The 22,828-nt window shown below is 35.2% G+C and overlaps 1 protein-coding gene across 3 annotated transcripts; it reads left to right on the forward strand.

Moving 5' to 3' along the window:
- Nucleotides 1-1,031: 1,031 nt before the first annotated feature.
- On the forward strand, nt 1,032-11,320 carry LOC149937546 (putative cytochrome P450 301a1, mitochondrial). 3 transcript variants are annotated; one of them, XM_090153251.1, is made up of 11 exons: nt 1,032-1,146; nt 3,314-3,446; nt 3,511-3,777; nt 4,919-5,156; nt 5,593-5,783; nt 6,166-6,370; nt 6,758-6,920; nt 7,615-7,784; nt 7,850-7,928; nt 9,566-9,769; nt 11,157-11,320. In XM_090153251.1, exons 3-11 carry the CDS (start codon nt 3,573-3,575, stop codon nt 11,262-11,264), a joined length of 1,563 nt encoding a protein of 520 aa, XP_090009377.1. In that variant the 5' UTR covers nt 1,032-1,146; nt 3,314-3,446; nt 3,511-3,572; the 3' UTR covers nt 11,265-11,320. The 3 variants fall into 3 exon arrangements, with proteins under 3 accessions (XP_090009377.1, XP_090009378.1, XP_090009376.1); XM_090153252.1 differs by lacking the exon at nt 3,314-3,446; XM_090153250.1 differs by lacking the exon at nt 1,032-1,146 and having other exon boundaries at nt 3,107-3,446.
- The last annotated feature ends 11,508 nt before the right edge of the window (nt 11,321-22,828 follow it).

A 22,828-nucleotide genomic window follows, 5' to 3' on the forward strand; every position in this document is an offset into this window, starting at 1 on the left:
ACTCACTAACCATGTTTTTTGCTATTATCACGTGTGCTTGTCCTCCAAAAATTATTATTACACCGCTGAGTAAAAACTTGGCGTCGTTGCTATGGTAACGGGGGTGGAGCTAAACACTCTTGTCATTGCTCTTTTATCCAAATATTATCCTTTGTTTATCGCCAACTTGCTGAGAAACAACAACTCACTACTCTTGTGACTAGTTAAATAGGTGTTTCTATAAAATTAAACAACACCAAAAAGTATAAAATGTTCTATTTGCGTAACGGGTGCAAGTTTTTTACGTGCATTATTTGCACGCAGATTTCAATTTATCTCTACCTTCAAAAGCTACAGCAAAGTGATAAAGACAAAACATTATCCAATGAACTTTCGTACTTTATAGTAACTCCTATTAGATAGTTTGGATATTATATTTCATTTAAAATTTTTATGGTGTTCCTGAAATGCAAAGATTTTCATACGTTACAGTCCTCTTGGCCTCAAAATACCCTTATGATTGGTTAATTATTCGGCATCCGACTAAATCACAAAAGACCTAATGTCTGAAATGTTATTGTACGGAAAGGTGCATTTCACGACTTTTATTTCGCGCAATAAATAGGACGAATATTACTTTCCCATATCCATTATTATCTAAAACATTCTTTAAAGACAGTACATAAAATTAAGCTTGTAAACAGCATGCTTTAAACAATTTAAAAGGTTTTAAACAAATTGGTGATCTTCAAATGTTGTGGTTTTAATCATGTTTTAAACGAAGAAAACTAAGCAACTGATAATGGCATATGTTTTGGCTGAGATTAGTTGATGTTTGAATATGATCTCCAGTATCTCTCTACGCTTGCAAACGAAATCTGCGGAATCAACTTGTTTAAAACTGCTCTTCTTTTATCTCCATTGGGAAAATACAAGTACATAATACAGTTGTAAAACGGCCGTAGGCTGCCAAGTACTCCACAAGGTTACTAAAGATAAATTGTTTTCCCAGCTTTGCCTCATCCGTGAGTTTCTATTATGCAACATCTATCGCCAGATAAAGAATTCGTCGTGATAAAGCCCAGTTACTAAAATAAATTTTCGTAAAACTTGAAAATTTGTAGTCATTTAAAAATTTAGTTGTTCTAACGTGTGAGGGAAAACTTGGTAAGTTTGTAAAATTTTGCTATTGTTTAGTTAATGTAATGATATTAGTGTGTTTTAAGAGCATCTTTATACAAAATGAAATGAATAGAAACTAGAAAAACAAGACGGTCAAGCCCGTAATACTACCTCACCTCGGAGGGGAGTTAGTTCATTCCCCACGCGTCGTCCCACAGTACTTTAACTACGCTTAATCAAAACTGTTATAACGGCGATACATTTTTCAAAAGAAAACGGGCCGAAAATTTAAAAATATTATATGTTTTATATATTTCACTATATATTCCCAAAATTTACGAGATTTTAATCCCGTTGTTGCTACATCGAAAATGTATTTGGTACTAGGTTGTTAATTCTGTTTGGAAGGGCGGAAAAAAAGAAAACACAACACAAAATAGTTTATTGTTCTTTAGACCAGGTTTTCATAACGACTTAAATTTTATCAAATACTAACTTAAACAATTATTAATTATCACAGCGATAATGTAAAATTATTTAGAAATTACACAATTCTAAAGCTTTTACCACCTTAGTAATTAAGGTGAACGAGAATAGGCTTGGTCTGGATCAATGCAAATAAAACATCGTACACTAATTTTCGCTCACATTATCAACACTTTCGGTACAGTATAAACGTGCGAAAAACCACTTTAAGGGAAAAAAACCAACAAATAGTATTATAGATCCTTAAAAATGATATATATACGAAAATAAATGTTAAGCGAAAATATAAATTAGAAGTGGAAGCTCTGAACAAAATTACGTCGATTCACCACGACAACCCAACGAAGCGTGTACAAGTCAATCCAAATACGAAAATTTTATTTATTATAAACTATCAATACTTTCGATAAAATTAAACAACAAAAATAACCAATAGATAAATATAAAAGAATATTCAACCAAGAAACAAGTTAATCCAAATACTTTGAAATCAGGAATAAATAAACCCAATTATCGAAAGTCGAAAAATTAGGTGAAAGAAAAAACGAAAAACACCTTACCGTTTGCAATGCACGGCTTACAACGTACAATAAATGACCGTAGACGGAATAGTTAGGGCTCTTTATAAATAAAAACAAACAAACCCAATTGATGAACTGCATTAAACATCTTAATCCGTCAAGAAAAGGTTTGAAATAAATTACGCAGTAGTGACGACCCAGTTAAAAACCAGAGAAACATACATGTAAGAACCCGATGTATACAACTCGAAATTTTCTTCATAAATGAACCATTACGCTTGAAAACTAAATACGCTAAACACACAATAGATAAAAATATATGACTGAAAAAAAATTACAAAAAACTAACTACCCTTTAACCATCTTATCTCGGCTGAGTGCGCTAAACAAGATTTGAGCTTTAAATTTTCATACGTTAAAAAATTTAGACTTTAAAATCTATTAATATACTCTTCCGCTTAAGCTGAGGTTATAATTTTCAATGAACCGTAACATGTATCTGTGGTTCTGTGGTAGAACGACTGCTCCATGCAATCGCAATTCGATACTAAGACTGGAAAATCCTGCCATTTGGACGTTGAGACGTTAACCGTAATCCTCAGCACTCTGTCCGTCCCAAAAGTCAATAAGAAGAAGTTGGAGAGAAAACACCCATACAAACAAACTCATCACCCACAACAGCCATAACACAAACTCAACATTCCCACACTACACATAAACGTTACAATAACAAACTTTCCAATAAAACTGAGTTGAAACCTTGATGGTGAGCGTTAACGAAAAAAACAACCGCACCCAGCCCAACCGCAAATTCATCCGTTAACGCTCGGAGAGGTAATAACATATGGTTCTAGTATACGTGACGATACAGAGCTTTATTAAGTCTCAACCATTTTTTAAAAATCAGCTATCTTGAAAATAAAATTTAGAAAATTTTAAATTTGAATCACTTTTTTTATTATTTGTAGTATAAACGAGGGTTGATATTCTCTTTAGAAAAACGTAAAAAAAACTAACATAAGTCGATATAACGGGTTCCATAACCAAGGAAGCTCGTGCGATTTTCCAAAACTCCCTAAATGTATATGGCTTCTTTAGCACTTACTTGAGAACTTATTATAGTTAATAATAATCAGCTTGGCTAATACCCAAGGCACCACCTTAGGTCTTAGTCATCGAGCGACTTTTAAAAGCCTTTAATTCAGGTGGCCGGGTTACAATGCGTAGGAGGGTGGTGGCAAGCCCTGCGAACCAACAGCTCCCTACACTAACTATTACCGTTAACCACAACAAGTTGGAGACAGTGACTTAAGAAGTACATTAAAACTTAACGTTATAGTAAGACCTATTGATTAATCTAATTTTAAAATTGGCATAACGGTGGTATATTATTTTCTTAAAGTTAATTTATAGATTTCAAAGATCTTGTTTCCCGGGTGGTTCGTAACTATACTTCTGCTGAAAATGAAACGCGCGGTGAGAGTTGCGTCCTGGAATTTCAAAAGATGGAACGAATTGAAATGCGCTAATTCACTGCGAAGAGAGAAGGCGACAGCAGCACCGCTGGCGGAAGCGGCTGAATTGGAATCGATGAAATCCTTTGACGATGTCCCAGCCATCACTTCACTTCCTGTTATTGGAATAATGTGGGCGTATTTACCCTTCATAGGTATGTTTGGGTAACGAAATTCAAATGTCATTTAAAAGATGACAAACGACGGGAAAATGTGGAAAAGTCCAGAATTAAAATTGTAGGTAACAACTTAAGCCCTAAACATGTTTAAAGACATGAAAAAGCTTAAACATAACTGGGACCAAAATGCCTTCGACAGGAAATAAAAACTCTTTAACTCCTACGAAAATGATTTTCGAGTCCAAATAGCTAGAATTTCCAATGATAGACCAGTTTGGCCTTTCTTGGGGCTCATCACTCAATTTTCAGTTTTCGCGTTGAAGTATACCCAAAACATGGTTTGTATTATATCTTACATATTTATTCTTGGTCTAATTATGATATTCGTTTTATATATTTACTCTTACAAGATGATTTTTAAATTCGGATTTTAATTTTTGAGATTTATGCAAGGTTTCCTAGTCGAAAAATATCATACGTATCTTAAGATTTAAAGCATCCGTTTCGAAAAAACTCATTTCTGCAAAAAGTGTGTTTAATTTGAACCAAAATCAAAGACTTATATGCAAAAGATGGTTTATATCAAAAATTGTAAGAAATATAACCCATTATAAATAATGGCCATACTGAAGGTGAATTGGTTCTTCATAAAATTTCTAGCAGGTACTGTACTCTAATTTCAACGAAATCCAACGATTTTAACCATTTAACTAACAAATCCACCTAACGCTGTATATCAGAAATTAAATAGAATAGGTCAGCAGACGGTAATAAGTTTATACGAATAATGGAAAGTCATCCATATTTCTGAATCTGGACATAATTAAATGAAACAAAAGAATATACATATTTCGTTTCCGTAGCACTAGACTTCTACTTTTGGTATTGCTTCTTTCCAGCCTTTTCTTAAATTTGAATGCCGTTTCTAGTATGTAGTCTTCGCAAAAACATTTCTTGTTCTAGTCTTGTAAAAGAAACGCTTATTTAAATAAAATGCTTATAGTATATATTCCGTGTAAATATATAGTTTTTGTTCTATACTTTGTGTCGTAGTTTTATATTCCTTGGTTAAGCTTATGATAGATTAGTATATGGCTGATCGTGACAAAAATTCAACTTTAATCCCGTTATCTTTCCTAGAATCTCATTGTAACAATTGCATTTCTTGATCTTGTAGGGAAATACGACCCAATTAACATCCATAAAGCTAACACGCAAAAATACCAAGAGTTCGGGAAGATCGTGAGAGAGGACCTGACCAAATCGATGCAGATGGTCCACCTATACGACATTAAGGACATCGAGAAGGTTTACAGGCAAGAAGGTAAAGTCCCGCACAGAGACCCTCTCATCAGTTTGCAACTGTTCCGAGAGGGGCACGAAAAGTGGTTCGCCAACGGCGGTCTCCTGGCCAAGTAAGAACATACAATTATTCATTTCTACCAAGAGTAATCCAACTTCTTAAGATAGTCTGCCAACTGGCAAAATTATTGAAATTAGTAACGTTTAGAAACATGGCTATTTTTACTTCCAAGGCTTAGAGCCAAATTTATTTAATCTTAATGAATTAATTATTTTAATTTACATCTTACGATCGACCTAGAAAAAGGAAGAACGTCAACAGCAAATACAAGTACCTTCATGTATGATTTTTATCTGATTTTGTAAAAGTGTACATGTCATTTTGATAGTAAAAATGCGCTAACCCGCAAACATTTTGTCGTTACGTGAAATGAAGAAAGACGTCGATCTTTCTAGCTCCAGATGGCAGAAAGGATATTAATGGTAGAAATGAATACATTCATAGTTAAAAAAATTGTCTTAACTCAAACAGCGCTTTGTGCTCAACAGTAATGGCGACGATTGGTACCAAATGCGATCCAAAACCCAGAAGCACCTATTGAAACCCATTGCCATCCACAGTTATCTTCCAGCGATGGACGGCGTCGCTTTGGAATTAGCCGACAAAATAGAAAAGCTCGTGGATGGCAAGGACGAAGTTGAAGATTTCACGCAAGAACTTTACAAATGGGCGTTGGAATGTGAGTTACCAGATTTATGTGTTTCATCGCATGACCTAGATTCATTTAAAAAAGCGATAATGTTAGCAATCAATACACATTTTTATTATGTAGTAATATGTTTAATTCTACTTCTTAAAAATTATGTTGTACGTTCCTACTTACCCTCGATTTTCGGTGTTACACCCGACAAAGGTTGTTTTTCCTAAGGTGGAATAGTGATTCCCACTAGAAAAAGGGGTCTGCTACCTCAGATTTAACTATTTACCATGAAAGTGTAGTGGAAAGAGTCAAAGATGATTTAGCTTTGACAATTGGTATAAATATACCTGGCCACTTTATTAGCGACGAATCTAGACAATTCTTAAGCTACACACGGTCGAATAATTTATTTTGGTTTCAGCTGTGGGCTTAATAGCGCTAGAAACGAAGCTGAATTGTATAAACAGCGATCTCGGAGACAATTCCGATACCAGCAGAATGATCAATTCTGTAAACACCATTTTTCGACTATGGTACAAACTGGAATTTTCGGCCCTGAGACTGTGGAGATACTTGCCTTCTAAAACCCACTGGGAATACAAGAAGAACATGACCGAGTTCACCAGGTAATTTTTATTGGTGCTATTTAAATCTAATGAGCACCGAAACTGCTTACGATGACAATGTTAGTTTCAATAAAACCCCCAATCTAAGTAGCCAAAGCGGTAGAATATAAATTCAGTTGGTCGGTTGCCAGACTAGCTTGGCCACAATTCATACTCACGTCCAACTATTCAATTGTTCATGTATTATCGATCAACTTTGACCTATCGTTTTCAGGAAATACCATCTCTCGTTCCAAATCTGCAAATGGAAAGTTTTCATTGTATACCGTTAAAAAGTTTAAATCAAAAATTGGTTTGGTCGACAAATGTCGCGTAGTCTGAGCGCTTTTTTAAGCAGATTTATGAGGCTTGGAATAATATTCCTTTCATTTTTATTGATGATTTTAGAATTAGCTTGAAGTGTATTCAAGAAGCCAAAGCGCGCATGGATGCCGAGCGCAACCAAGAGCGAGAGGCAACTTTATTGGAAACCTTCTTTTACAAAGAGGGTATGGACGAAAGGAATGCTTCCACCATGATCTCCGATATTCTTCTCGGAGGCATCGACACGGTAAAAGGAGAAACCCTATTTGAGACGCTGAAATAAAACCCTTTCGGCTATAGGTATAGACACCTGCAGGGTTAATAGCTCATTTCATAAGCTCTAAATGCGCTAAACAAGGTCTCCCCTAGACTGAAGATTGCCTCTTTTTAGAAACATTGCGCCCAGTCGTAGAAAAGTCGTGATCGTTGGATCAAATATTTTTGGTTAACAAAAAGGGTCAATTCCGGCTTAAAGAAAACGATAAAGGTTTGCAAATGGCCCTCTAGCGGAAAAAATGCAATATTATATCTGTGCCACGAATATAATAGCAGACGTTATGATGCTTAGGCATAAAGATTAGTTTCCACTATCGTGAAAAATGGCAAATTTATCAAATTTTCTACGCTCAAGGGTTGGCTCTCAAATGGGCTAAAACGTAACGACGGTGATCTCAAACTTTGAAAATCTCAGTTAGGACTCGTTAAGACTAGGGAAAACACGCCATAACGGCGATTGTTTCTACAAATGGTTTTACTTCGACGCTCACTGTCACTTTTTCGATTTGTATACAGACCCTTTTCTCGGCAATGACCTTATAAAGAGTAGATCGCCCGCCCATTATGTGCCAAGAGAATTCCCGAATCGGTTTTATTGAGGCGTCTATTTCAAATACTAAAAACGAGGAAAAGTGAGGTACCCCGTCCTTGAAATACCATTATAGACTTCGCACGCACTCGCTTTCGCACTTTACAATTTGGCCAAGAACCCCAATGAGCAACAAAAGGCCTACGAGGAAATTCAGCGAATATTTCCGGACGCTGGGACACCGCTAACCAAAGGCGTTCTGGATGAAGCCCGTTATGTGAAAGCTTGCATAAAAGAAAGTCTGAGGTGAGATTGTCATAAAAAGAAAGGCATCACGCTTTATTTCATTGGGGATATCTTCGTTCCCGCAGGTTGAATCCTGTCATTGTAGCCACGTCGAGGAGACTCAAAGAAGATATCGAGTTATCTGGATATCGTATTCCAGCTGGGGTATGTTGATGTACTACTGATCTAAAGCGACATTCATGTTATACTCTTAAGCCACATCAAGGTTACTTTGAAACGAGATAAAAGTTACTCTAAAGCTACATAAAGTTATGACTATAAAATATTTGAAACACTGTTGCGTAGGGATAAACAATATTTTAGTACCCCTGATGATGGAACCGAATGGTTTTGAAACAAGTCGTGTCGTCTATTTTTAATTAAATATTTATCACTAAGCATCAGTGTTTCGTGAATTTTCTAGTCATAGTTTTTAATGCGAAGGCTTGGCATTATGATTTAACGAACGCACAAAGTTACTCTAAATCCACAAACAGGGGCGCAACAACCTCCAAAATCAAGTTGCTAGATTAATTACTTAAACAAACAGGCACGAGACATTTGCTTGGAAACCTTGGGAGGGGGTAACCGTTGGACTCTGGGTGGTATCCAGACACCCTGAACACTCCCTGTTGTTGCGCGCCTGCGCATAAAGGTTGTTCCAAAGAGACAACGGTTATTCTAAGCATTAGTCTTTCTGTAAAGCGTGATGAATTTTAGTCGTAAACGATCTAAAGGTTATTCTAAGAGAAAAATATATTCAAAAGCAACAAAAAAGTTTCTAAAACCACTTAAGATTTTTTAAAAGCCACGTAGAATTTACGTTACAGCGAAATTCTCTATATAATGGAATTCACCCAAATTCACTTTTCTGGATTCGATAGAAAACTCAAGTGTCATTTTTTAATACGAAGCAAGTTATAATGGTAAAAACAAGTTAACAAACGAAACTGGCATTATTTAATCATTTCGGAGGGTATTTGTAATATTTTGAGTATTAACAAATTATAAAATTCTGCTTGCTAAAATAAAATTTAATATTGAAATGCAAATAAATATAAAATTTGTTTGTTTGAAATGTGAAACATTTCGAATTTAAAAGTAGTTTGAAATGATAAAGAATGTGATATGAGAACATGTAATGGTAAAGAAATGAAATTTTCTTGTAGGTTTTTTAAGCAGGGGCGTCATTTCATTGCGCTCCGGATAAGGGGCTAAGCACTTCCTTCAATTCTGTACACTGATTACAGAGAGTATAGCCTTAAGTTATGCTAAATTTGTAATCGATTACGTTATCACTTTAGTACAGTCCAAGCTACGGGCTTGTACATCCATTACGGATAGTGTCAGGCCCTCGGCTCGGGAAGGGCCAAAACGCGTCAAATTTATTTTCTGTTGGGAGTTTTAATCGAAATAGTTATTACATAATTGCTTGTGATTTTCGAGATGATAGACAATACCCTTCGCAGCCTCACACGCTTACAGGTTAGCTGAAATATTTGACGTAACACACGCCGACATGGACGGTCGATGTGACGGAAAAGGCAGGTTTCTTTTTGGTTATCGCCGGACTACTGAAGAACGAAATGGATATTAACACTTAGGCCAAAACAATGAATACGTGAAATTAAACAGGACGTTTCTGATGTAATTAAATGAAAATTCCCCGATCTGACAAGCGATCGCCGGTTAGCCGCCTGCGCCTGCGCTTAGAGCTTAATTCTAAATCTTGGTTTTCTAAAAGCAAATTGGGAATCGGTCTAGAATTTTTCACTTATTGAGTCTTTACATTTGTCATTAAGGTTGTAATTCTTCTGGAGAATTTATTCGTGAGTCGTTTGGAGGAGAATTTCGAAAACGCCAACGCCTTCAAACCCGAGAGATGGCTACGAAGCGAAAACTCCGAAAAGTACAATCCGTTCGCGACGCTGCCGTTTAGCATGGGCGCCCGGTCGTGCATCGGGAAAAGAATTGCCGAACAAGAAATGTGGACCCTACTCATCCGGGTAAAAAACCCTCAACTACCAATGTCTAGTGCTTCCAACGATCAACTGATTAAATTATTCGTAACGTCATTCTCAGAAATGGAAAGATAATCCAATTAGTTTCAATTAGACGAACAATTATCTGAGTTTTACGTTTAATATACAGGATGTTTCAAAAGGTTATGGAAAAATTTGAAGGAGTTGTAGGGGGTGAGTTAAAAAGTGTGCCTGTTTTTCCCCATTTTACTACGATGATTTAAAAGAGCTCCAGAGAGCTTCAAAGTGTGGCCTACCAACCCCTGGTAGTAGGCTGCATAACAAACAAAACCAATCAGCAGGGACTTTAAATACTGTTTTAGTTGACTTTTTTACGCTGGTTACCCAGATTGGTTTACAAAGTCCTTTTTATTCCGTGCCCCCCCCCCCCCCTATATGCGGTGGGGGGGGGGGCAAGAAATATTGTGTTTACTCAATAGTGGTACACGTAGATGGTTAGCTTGTAGTGCCCGTAAAGGCGAGAGAGAAACGTTCGACATTGCAGAGAGGTCTACGGGTAACCTCTCTGAAAGAGAAGTGGCGGAGAAAACTGGAAATCAGTCACCTCGTAGTGGTCGCAAAGGCGAGCTTACAGCTCCGAGTCCCGTAGAGCAGTATTCGTAAACCTATAAAAATGTTCTGCGGAGAAAACGGTGAAAGATAAAATGAAAACGTGTAGAGAAAAGAAAACGGGAAACAGTTACCTAGTAGGGGTGAAAAAGTCGCACTTACGGGTTCAAATCACGCAGAGCAGTATCGGTTAACTTGAATTTGACGACACAGAACGAGAGAGCTTTAGCGCCTGCTGCCGTCGGAAGGGGAAAATTCGGAAATAGTCTTCCCCCTTTTCGTAAAATGTTCAGCGTAAAGGCTGGTCCAATGAAATGTGTACACAACACTGCGAGTGTGTTTAAAGGCCTGGTTTGGCACTTCCTAATCGAAGTCGCGTAGGGCCAGAAGTAATAAATAAGTGTGGCACTTACTTATCGAAGTCGTGTATGGCCAGAAGCAATAAATAAGTGTGGCACATCCTTATCGAAGTCGTGTATGGCCAGAAGTAATATTTCACTCATATTTAGGGTAAATTACCAATTCATGATTTTATGCTACCTGCTTAAATGGAATATGGGAACGAATAATTTTCAGGAAAGTTTTTAATCATCTAATCAACCACCTTAGGCCCCAGTCATCTAGCGACTTATTATGCCTTTTAAACAGGTGGCCGGGTTACAATCGGAGATACGTAAAATCTAAAGCAGTAACGAATCTGAAATCTGCTCACATACCAATTGTGATTTGGCAATCACTCTAATCGGATAATCGATTGGAAGCACTAAAACGTAAACATTTCAATAACCTTGAAATCTTTCAGCTGCTTCAAAAGTACAAGATTGAATATCATTACGAAGATATTGAAATTGTCACGAGAATAGTCAACACTCCTGACAAACCATTGCGGCTCAAGTTTATAAAAAGATGAAAGACTTGCCTTCTTCAACACTGTATATATTTAAAATAAACTTTATATATACCGTTTCTAATATAAGTTAACAAAAGCTATTTTTCAATTAATACGAGTATAAATTGCTTTTTTGTTTCCCGACGACATGGAAGTGACGCCATATCCTCTTCAACTTGGCCTTGGAAATAAAACCTATGCTATAGGCCTATAATTTGGCACACTTAATGAAAATTGATAGACACTTCTTAGTCCCCCCATTAAGCAATATATCCGAGAAAATATTATAAGGTTCACATTGAAAACATGATTTGTTTTCAAATTTTCTTAAAATAATTCGCTATTTGAATGTTAACTACGTCATACGTCAACCCTGCAAATTTTAGAATCTAATATTTGCTTCGTATTCAATTTTGAAATCAAGTTTGATTTGTTATTCGGTTTGAGTATATAGAAGCTTTAAGGTTGGATTTGATATTCAATAACGGAATCATAGCTGCAGTTTTTAACTTTATTAGAAATCGAATTGAAAATTCAGAGTTCTACGTTCTTGGTTCTATTTAAAAGTAATTACCGATAAGAAACCCCGTCCCGTGGTATTTTTTTTATTTTGGTATTTCTTATATTATTTATAATCTTGTTACTCAAAAATTTGCAGCTGTTGAATTACTAACATTTATTTAATAATATTCTTAAAAACAATTTCAATATTTTTCATAAGTATAGATTCTACGCCGAGGTCATAGTATGATATTCGAACTCGATCGCAAAACTACTAAACTTATTTGCGATAAGAGCGAAGAAAATGGAAAACTATTTAGATTAGAAATGTTTAAATATCGTGTAGATAAACCTGAACACCATTAAAGTTCGTATTTGATGAAAAAGACAATATTTTATGAATATTTTAACGTAACAATCATATTATTACACTACAAGTTTATTTAATCAATAGCCGTGGCTTAAGCGTGTTTTTACTAAATTAGGTGAGATCGGAAAATATGATACTAGTACGACTCTAGTAACATGCGCCTACCGTTATTTTCAAAATAATGAGCTTCATTTTTGGGACACGCGAAAAGAAACCCAAGCAGGACGAACGTGCTATCGTTGCAGTATGTCAGACAATCAAATCTTCCATCAGTTATTCGTATGCAATTGACCGAATCTTAGGTAGCTTTACACAACCCATTTTTTTCCGTCAAGGTCTCCAGAGCACTTGACTTTTTTAGTCGGACACTGTTTGGCATTGCAGTCACAGACATCACTACAAGTTGTAAAAATCATTTACAAAAACTGTTACCATCTGCTTATGTGTCTGATACTACTAATATATGATTGCTTCGTGGAAAAAATTGTCAGTACGGGTTTTTGTGGTAGTTTTTAGTTCATCAAACATTTTTTACTCATTGAACCCGTCGAATTTTGGACATACTTATCTGTAAAAACCTTGTTTTCTTCGATTAATTTTGTATTCAACACGAGGAAGAGTTCCCATTCAGTGGAAATTTAAATGCTTTTCTTGCCAAATTTATTGCAAAAACTTCCTAATCTGCTCAATCTGTTAGGAAACGGATAAAGTTATCTCAACAATAGGACAGATTGTTTGGTACGTTTTTGTGTGAATGAAATGAACTACAATAGTGACTTATTAAAAGTATAAAATTTTCATTTTATGTATGGAAAATGTATTGGCTTAATTTCTGACATGACTAATCGATGTTTGACTTATATATTATATATTTACGTACAAAAATGTGAAGGATATTGTTTTTCATCAGCTCATATCTTCGTGAAAGTGTTCTTTTCCAATGAAACCAATTTCTTTGAACATTTTCGACAGCACTCTACAACTTTCTCATTGAACCGTTCTTTTCTAGCACCTACCGGTGAAAAATATTTTTTACAAACCCCGAAATTTTTTCCGATTTTTATGAAATTTAGGATTTTAAGCGATCCCACACTGTACATTATACGTGCCGGGGGACACTTTCTACCAAAATTAAATATATATCGAAAAATATTTTAACGTTTTTTGAAATTTTAAATTTTAACCGCTAGGTGCTATGAGAAAATTGTAGAGCGTCACCAGCAGCGTAGCTGATGGTCCGCAGGGCCCGCGGTGCGGGGGGGGGGCTCGAGCTTCAGACGGGGGCCCCGCTAACCATAAAAAAAATTAAACAGGGGGGCCTAATAGAGATTTTTGCGAGGGGGGGGCTCTGAGTTCTCAGCTACGCCACTGAGCGTCACCTAAAACGTACAAAAAGCGTTGGCGCGAAAAAAATTGACGTCTTTTTCACTGAAAAAATACGACTTGAAAAATTGACAAGTTGGGTAAGCTAAAATAACTTTTTTTGAATTCCATTGGGAGAGTAGTGTAACTTTATGAAGGTCAGAAATTTGTTAATCTGGTGTTTAATGCAATAAACACCGCTGAAAAATCGAGGAGAATACACAACGTTCGTTTCTAAGAAACAATATGGCTTCAGAGCAAATCGATACCGTTATTGGATCAGTCCATTGTTTGGTAAATATAAATGATTTATGTAACATACATATTAACGGGAAACTTTCATCATTTGCAGTCTACACAACTATGATATTTGAGGGTATTTCGTGGTTTGAAGTCTTTAAGAAAGCTCAAATAGGCCTTACACAAATATATAAAATTTTAAATTAATATCTTCTAACTTTAAATATTTCCAAAACTAAATATATTTGTTTTTTCTCTAAAGCCCTTACAAATATTATTGATAAACTATTTATCTATGGAGCTAATTGTATAGAATGTGACGCTACGTGTTTAAAAATTTGACGTGTAAACAAGATAAAATATTTAGGACTGATTATTGATAGTGCAATTAAGTGCAAAGACCTTTAAATAATTTAATTAAAAGACATTGTTAACATAAAGTTTACATTCTCCATGGGTTTCTATCATTGCACTGGCTAATAATCATATATTACGCACTTGTTCAGTCAGAAGTAAATGAACCGAAGTTATTGAAATAGCGCTTTGAATTGGAGGGCGTTTTCCTTATGAAAAAGATGAGAAAATTGAGTCAAATAAAAGCTAATTTCCAACACCGTCTTTTTCCGTGATATAATCCACTTGGGAATTGTTGGTATAGCTATTTCTATGTTTAAAAAATGGTTTCATAAAAACTAAAACGATTTCTTTTCGGTCTAGGAGCGCACAAAGTTTCAAATTCGAGGTAATTTAACTTCATAAGGAAAACGCCTCCAACATGGGGAGTATAACAGTCTGATAACTTCGGTTCATTTACTTCTGGTTGTATAATATGGCATTTTAGGATGGGGTGGAACATGTAATACAATATTAGAACCTCTTGAAGTTATTCAAAGAAAATAATAATAATTTGTCTAAGAGCTGATCGTTTAGAAGCTCGTCATATTTTATATAGCCGATTTAAAGTGTTTCCTGTAAGGCCGCTGTATGTCAAACAAATTTTGATATATACATATATTATAAAAGATACTATAAATCCCCCTTATAATTATTCTACTAGAAATGTAAATGCCGGTAATGTTGAAGGTAAGCGAATGCTAAAACAAATTGGGCAACAACATGTTAAATGTTTAGGTCCTTACATGTATAATAAACCTCAAGTTGAAAATTACAAAATGGCTTATCGAAACAAACATTCACGAAATGTATAAAAAATTAGAACTTAACAAAAAAAATATTTATAGTGTCATCTCGGTTCAAAGTGAAATTTATTATACCTATTATTGAAATTATTTTATAAGTATTGATTAACCAAAAACCCAGCCACGCACAAGCAGATCTAACTTATGTGGCCATTGGTTTGATGTATTCCGCAAATTGTTATTTTTGTATTAACATAGAGCATCAATAAATTAATAATAATTATAAAATTATTAAGGGGTAGGAATACAGTACAAGCCTCTTGTTCGTTCAAGCTGAACGTTTCTGTTTTAACAATTACATAATTGAATTATATTTTTTGTATTAGGCTGAACCTTCCTCTAGTGCTTAAAATAATTTTGAAAATTATAATATTAATAGTTAACGAGATATAAGGTCCTAACTAAAGGGTAGTTTGGGCGCTTGCCCAACTTTTTTAGCTCCGGGGGTCTGAATGTAAACGTAATAACTTAATTACTTTTAAATTTAAAATTGTAAAAATTATTTAAATCACTAAACAAGAGTCTTTTCTACACTTAAATATTAATTATATAAGTTAAAATACCAAATTAAAAGAGTTCAGCTTGAAATAGCGCGAAAATAGACAATGGCCACTGCAGTCTTCCCACTTAAGCGCCGCGAATGCACAAACTACTTCTTCCTACGTTTCTTTTGGGCGTTATAACGAATTAAAATTAATAAGTTGAATACTTACGTATATAAAAACCACAATTTTAAAATGGACAACTTTGTTTACGCAAATATTGCGTAAATAAAGTTGTCAATTTTAAAATTGTGGTTGTTATAATGAATACTTCAAGTGTAGCTAGCGGTTCAAGTGGTAATCTTACCTCGGTGACTTCTGCGGGTCAGATGATATTAGTTCCGACGGTAACCCTGGTATCATACACGGCGAAGTTGACCTTTACGAGCGGTTCTTCGTTTTCTCTTTCCGCCCTGCCTGTCACCTCTGCACCGGCTAACACTTGCGTTCCGTTGATAGGTAATTCCTCTTCGTTATGCGTTACGTCCCTCAGTTAAATATTATCTGGGTCTCCTTTTCCCGCGAGCGGAAGTATTTCGGTTCCCATTGATGTTTTAACTTCAATTATAACTCAACACAATCAGCTTGCGACTCAAACCAATCAATTACAATTCGCATTTTCGCATAACCGGCATGCGTTCCAAGTCAGTTTTTCACCGTATTAAACTTCAGGTAATTTATCTTCATTTTATATTTCAGAGCAACTTCTCATGGTGTAGTGCAAATTATCAGAAGATATCTCCTCGTTTCTAAATTTTTGCTATTTCGACAGAATAGTTTACTATGCCTACCAAAAATAATATATCGAACAAAAGTTCAGACCCAAAGTAAGTAGAAACCGTTGCCCACGTTATTATCAAGAACCGTGCAACGGAAATTTCTTCAATGAATTATGGCAATTAAATTTGACAATTCTAATCAGAAGATTCCCTTTTATGTGGCTCCATTGTCTAGGCAACAACAAGGTTTCATATTTCACGAGACCTTAAAAAATATGGAGTTTCATTGTGCAAAGTTTTGCGTGATAGAAAATTGGGATGTGAGCTCCTTTTTAGCTGGTTTAAAGAATTTTATGTCGCAGAGTTAAGGGAAAAGAGAGACAAGTGAAATGGTTTTATTTTGTCTCTATGGAAAACGCAAAGCGTTGCAATTGCTAAACTCCTTATAAGGTCCCTATCAGAGAGCCTTCTTGAATAAATCAGAAGCAAAGAAATAAGTCGACGCGTCTTTATAATAAGGTACGTCATATAGAGATTGATAAAAAATGGAAATAAGTAAAATAGTGTTTCAGTAGAAGACTGTTTATATTTTGCATTACATTGCAACGGGAACAAGATTTTTTGAGGCCACATGAAAGTATTTAATTATCTCGTTGGTAACGCGAAGTACGCGCGGGGAGGAAAGAAGCGTTAATCTACGCTTAATTCCCCCCTGCCACGACTCGTGACTGCTGCGCCGCGGTGACTAAAGAAATGCAGGAATAGGTTACATACAAGTAACTACTCAATATACTATTTAAACTGGAGTTTACGAAAGCACTTTGGCGATTTAATCTTAGTCGCAATAACAAAGTCCTAGATGTAACGTCAAAAAATAACGACCGATAGAGCCACCTTTTCAAACAAAGAATTTATCGATTCGCGAATGTAATGGAAGTGGAGAATTAAACGGATTTAAAATAAGGACGCTGGGAAAAAGGGATCCGCATTACACCATTAAGAACCTAAAAGTTTTCGGTTTTAGAATATAATGACATGCAAGCTATATAATGAGGTACACATATTGAGAAACTTTGAAATGTGTAAACTTAACAACACTACTTATTACAAAACTTAAAGTTGGGCAGCCTTTAAAGCCACAAGTATATACAAATGACATTTTTTTAAATTTCCCAGATATTAAGATAGCAGGCAGTTGTCATTTTCTTTGAGAAGGGCCAAATCGAATGTAACTTTACACCCTGAGACTTTAAAGTAAATTTAGAGTGGTGCAATATTAAGTTTAAGTGATAATATAGTACATCTCTCCCAAATTTCGCTGAAATACCTTAGGAGATATAAAGCTTATGGATGGAATTCGTGTTTTTAAAAACAGTAAGGCCAAAGAAACATTTTCTGTTTATGAAATTGGCATGAATATTATGTACTTCTTGGTATTATAATAATGTCTATTTATAATAACTTTGTAAGAAACTAAAAATATTTTATTGATTTTAATGGATGCTTTTCTACTGTTTCCAAATTAAGGCTTTAAACTATTGGAATTGCGATTATAATATAAATATTTATTCATTTAAAAACGGAAAAATTCTTGAACGTAGCTTACTAAAGGGTATAGTTATATTTTTTCCGTTGCCTAGTTGTATCCTGTAGATAATATTATAATAAATAATCCTATTTACTTTTTGTGGCGTACGGAGGATTTTCGGAGCAGGTTTAAATTTTTTTAATCTTCCCCCTTAAAATATGTCATTATACATTACGAGTAACAAATTCGTGCTTATTGATGCAAGTTACATACTAAAAGTTAGTTTTTGGGAAAGTATCTTTTTAATTTTTCGCAATTACGAGATCACTCAGTCAATCGATTTTCTTCACCACTAATATTTTTACTTTAACTAAAAGACCACTCACAACTGGTATTAGAATTTAAAATGCAGTTATAATTTGAAACGCGGATCAAAGTTTTTTAAATCAAATTCATCATAAATTTTAAAACCAAGTTATCAAGCAATTGTTGGTTGTGCGTTTGGTCGGGTTCGTCACGCCATTACACAATTTCTTTTTTCGTTGAGTAGTTCGGTATATTTTAATATAATTTAAATGCATTAAATAATTTCAATGGTATTATTGAGATTATATAAAGTTAAGTGGGGCGAGACAGAGTTAAGTGTGCGAAACGCCTATCGTGTTAAATATGTCAGAGGTCAATAATGATTATTTAGATAAATTAATAATAGTTTCATTTCCAAAGCACTTAGTTTTCATTTTTAACGATTTCAAATTAAAGATTGAATAAGGTAAATAAGTTCAATTCTCAAGATAAGCGTCGCCAAACTTTGGCAATCGCACGGGATAGGAACCTTAACGATTCTTGTTTCTTCAAATCGCTTATTTACAGCACATCGTTGTCAGAGGCTGCTAGGACGATAGCCCACCTCTCAGTCAAGCTGTGACTTTCTGAACACGATTATTTAGCAGATTATTAATTTCTTATAACAACTCTTAGCAATAGCTTAGCGATAATTCTTGGACTACCTCCCCATCTATAACGAGGCTCTTTTAACCGTTTAAAGAGGTAACAGAAATCATCCTTATTTTATCCGAAAATTAACCTTACACAGTTTTCGAATGTTACGAGAAGGCCGATTTTCAGTTTTAGTTGCTTTTTCTCAGTTCTCTTAGCTTAAGCCGTATAATTTTGATAATCCGTAAGTAAAAAGTTGGTGGATACCCAGGAGCCCAGACCCTAGAAATAACCATAAGCCATACATCAAAGTAGATGGAATCTTCCATTCCCCAAGCCAAAAACACACAATTAAAAATGTGGATCAGATTGGTAGACCATGAGAATTATTCCCTAGAGAGGGTCAATTGTAATACTTTAACCCGCTAGGACCTATGACGTTTGAAACAAATATAATTTCGAAGATAACTATCCCGGTGCTGCCGTCGTTTCAACTAAGACGTTGAATTTTCCTTTATTATTGGAGCGCATTTGATTTAATTTGCATTTATTTGGGTTTTTGGTATTTGCTTTTGCTTTTTTTTAAATGATTTTTCTATAAAATTAGTTTTATCAAATTACTTAAAGCGATATCAGTAATTTTCCTTCCTTTTTTTTGGTAAAGTGGCTATCGCTAACTTTTCCTGCCTACAAATTCTTTAGATTTGTCATAAAACCATTTTTATATACATATTGGCCCCATAAATTTTGGAAATTGTTTTGAAGAAGCGCGCCCAGAAATCGGTCAAAATAAATGTTTGGATTCGAAGCCGAAATGATGGTAAAACTGTGGTTTACCTTTGTTATTAATAACATATCAAGATAGTTTTCTGTTTAAGTATCGTTGATACCCAAAAGTATGTTTAATAGTGAACACTGTGAGCTATGCATATTAGCTGCTACGAAATGATGGTTGTTCCACATTACGATCTTATCCAGAAGACCAAAATAATTTGTTGAATTTTAACTATTTAGTACAAAACCAAAGATTTTAGGCATGTGCATCTACACAAATGATTTATTTAATGTGTGCTTAAAATAACAGATTTGAGCAAAACCTTATTCATCAAAGAATGTTATAAATAATATGCATTGGTAAATATTCGAATTCTCTTAAGACATTTGTCGTTGCATTTGGGTTTCACCTCACGACAAACCCAACAGACAAATCATACGAATCTTTTGGTACTGTTGTGCTTGCTCGGTAAACTACTCTAAAAACCGCTATGAAATAACAATAGCTTTGAAAATTAACTTTAGAGTATAATGAAAGTCGTCGGTTATTGGCTTTATGTGACAAAGATATAAAGTTTGGCTGCTTGCGACTCTTTTAAGTAAAGTAAGTACAAAATTTAAAATTTTAAGGTTTCATTTCGATATCCAAGGTTGAAAGATGATGTAATTTGAAAATGTAGTATAAATTAATTAACACAGTGCAAGTTTTCAGAACTCGATTTTACATGTCATGGCCTAGCTTCAAGCTGTTTTGGGCAATTAGAAACCAACAAAACATATGATTCAAAATCAAATGAGCGAATCGAAGTAAATATCGGAAGTGAATCTGAAGTGTGAAAACAATCTTTCCAGATACCGTAGATACCTTTAAAATAACGGGATTGATATCGTTTGGTAGGTATTTTTACAATCTTCCTCGGGATTCCATGAATTTGAATCCGAAGTTTGGTTTAAAGCATAATTTACTGCTATGATGGTTAATCTTAGAAAATGGTGGCGAGTGAAGGTATCTATAAACGTACTTTATATTTTGCCTAACGTCTGAACTATTTCAATTTTTATTTCTTTAAAACCAAACCAATGAACTTTATTGAAATATATTTGATTATTTGTCAGTTTCTCTTTTACAATGGGTCAAAATTTTTAATACAATACTAAGTGCACATTCTACCCTTCCTTTATCTCTATTCCGTCTAAGAAAATAGGCACGTAAAGTTGTAGAAAGGAATTCAATTAAATGTATCTAGTAATAAGTATTACAATTGAGATATCTTAACTTAAGTAAACCGGCTTTGATGAAATTTTAACTAGGCCATATAAATGTATTTAAATTCAGATAATCAGTCTCTTACACATCTTCCGTAGTAGACTACAATTCAGAAGCTCTGAATTTACACCTAACGGTGCCGCATCATTCTTACAACTACCAATAATTAATTCAAAGCAGCTCTTTGATGCTTCTGGCTCGTACGACCCTTCAAATAATCGCCATCATGTTTTTCAAAATAATATTTATTTCGCAAACACTTTGAAGGCAACCACAGAGGCATAGTCTGTTGTGCACGCTTACAAGGACACTTACTTTTATATCTTATATATATTCATAGCTGAGAAGCATTCTTCCGGATGTCACCTGGCCATTTTTTTCAGGCTCAGCCACTTCTCAAGGGTGTGTCAAATGGCTAGCTGATAAACCACTCTTGATATTTTATTCCAATGCCATATATGTTTGGGGAAATATTTCCAAGTTAAAAACAATGCCTGAAAAAAATCATATCCTTGTCTTCATTGATGTAATTGCATGTTAAGCTCTGAGTTTCGTGTCTGTTGGAGTGAGTGCGTCCGTTAGTTCTCGGTAGGAACGCCAGGTTCTCAGCGCGGTTCTCTTTCCATGGTTTGCAAAGTCGAGACAGCGTCGCAATAAAATTATATTATTAGAAAAGCTGAGAGTATTTGCGGACCCATGTTAATTGATATTTCTTAGAGTAAGTGGTTACCAAATTAATTTCCAGTTCCAAATGTAATCCACAACTCGTCTAGCCTTAGCGTAAGAAAACTATAATTTTGAGAACGACAATTTAGGAATAGAAATTGAGATGCCCTTTTAACGATCATCAGCTGTTATATCACAGGTGTCAGACTCTTCGTGACCGCCAGGGTCGAACGAAAAGGACATACACAGAAAAAACAACGTTTAGCTTTTCAACATTTGAATTGCAATTTAACGCGTTATAAATGTAAATGGATACTTTTGCCGTTGATTCACTAAACACCGAAGTGTTTAAATCCAAAATGGCTAAACGACTAAACACGAGGAGCAAGCGAAAATCTATAAAAACGCGTAAAAAACTTAGGCATTTAACAAAATCAACATAAACCTAAACATCTGTGTTTTAAAGTGTTCAAAACGGATCCACTCAGAAAAAACAACGTTCAGCTTTTAAACACTTGAATTGCAATGTAACGCGTTATAGATGTAAACGGACCAAATGGCTAAACAACTAAACACGAGAAGGAATCGAAAATCTATAGAAACACGTTTGAAACCTAGACGATTAACAAAATTAGCATAAACCTAAACACCTGTGTTTTAAAGTGTTCAAAATGGTTCCTCTGGGATATAGATTTGAAAAGGCTTCTGTTATAAAAGCCAAAGTTTCCGCTAATAACGCGTTAGATCCGACTGCGCCGATGTAACCGTTTATTTTGCTTCTTTCAAATTCTAATGTTCCTCACAGATTTAGTTATAATTCGTAAACGAGTTATCCTACGGATTTGCGGTCGGTGAAATTCGGCACTAAACAATACGTAACATCCGAAAGTATGGTTGGTCTTGTCCAATATTTAGTGAAATTTCGAGAAAATCACGTTTTTGAGTGTACTTTGGTCATAACTCGGAAACTATCAGTACTAGCGACCCGCGTTAACACATACTACAGAACGATACCCAACTCGACCAGAGTTCTAAATTTAAAAGGTTTTTTCATATCAGAGAAAAACGACCACGTAATTCAGTACAAATTACTCGGAAACAGTTCATCGTACAGACCTGTGGTTGTTCTCATTCGACTCAGCGTGAAAATTATCATCGGGCACAACACCAAACGCGGTCCAATTCGTTGAAAGCAAATTTCGGGGCCAACTGCCCCCTATTGCCTACTTTGCCCCACCCCCCAAAAACTATGTTCGCCACCCCGCATCGCTGCGGACTCATCATCCTTAAAGTAGGCCAAATTGCAAGTTGAGGCGAATTTTGCCGTTGAGCTATAGGGACGGTTTGCAGTCGTATAATTTATTATACCTCTCGTGAAAAACGTTCGTTTACAAGCCCCCCCCCCCGCGTCCCCCGGCTTGAAATTTGGTGATTCAATTCGGAAACTACTTAGTTCTTAACGCCATCTATCGTTCGGT

This window comes from Leiobunum rupestre, chromosome 7 (genome assembly GCF_980474605.1).
Source record: "Leiobunum rupestre chromosome 7, qqLeiRupe1.1.hap1, whole genome shotgun sequence".
In the NCBI taxonomy this organism is placed as follows: Eukaryota; Metazoa; Arthropoda; class Arachnida; order Opiliones; family Sclerosomatidae; genus Leiobunum; species Leiobunum rupestre.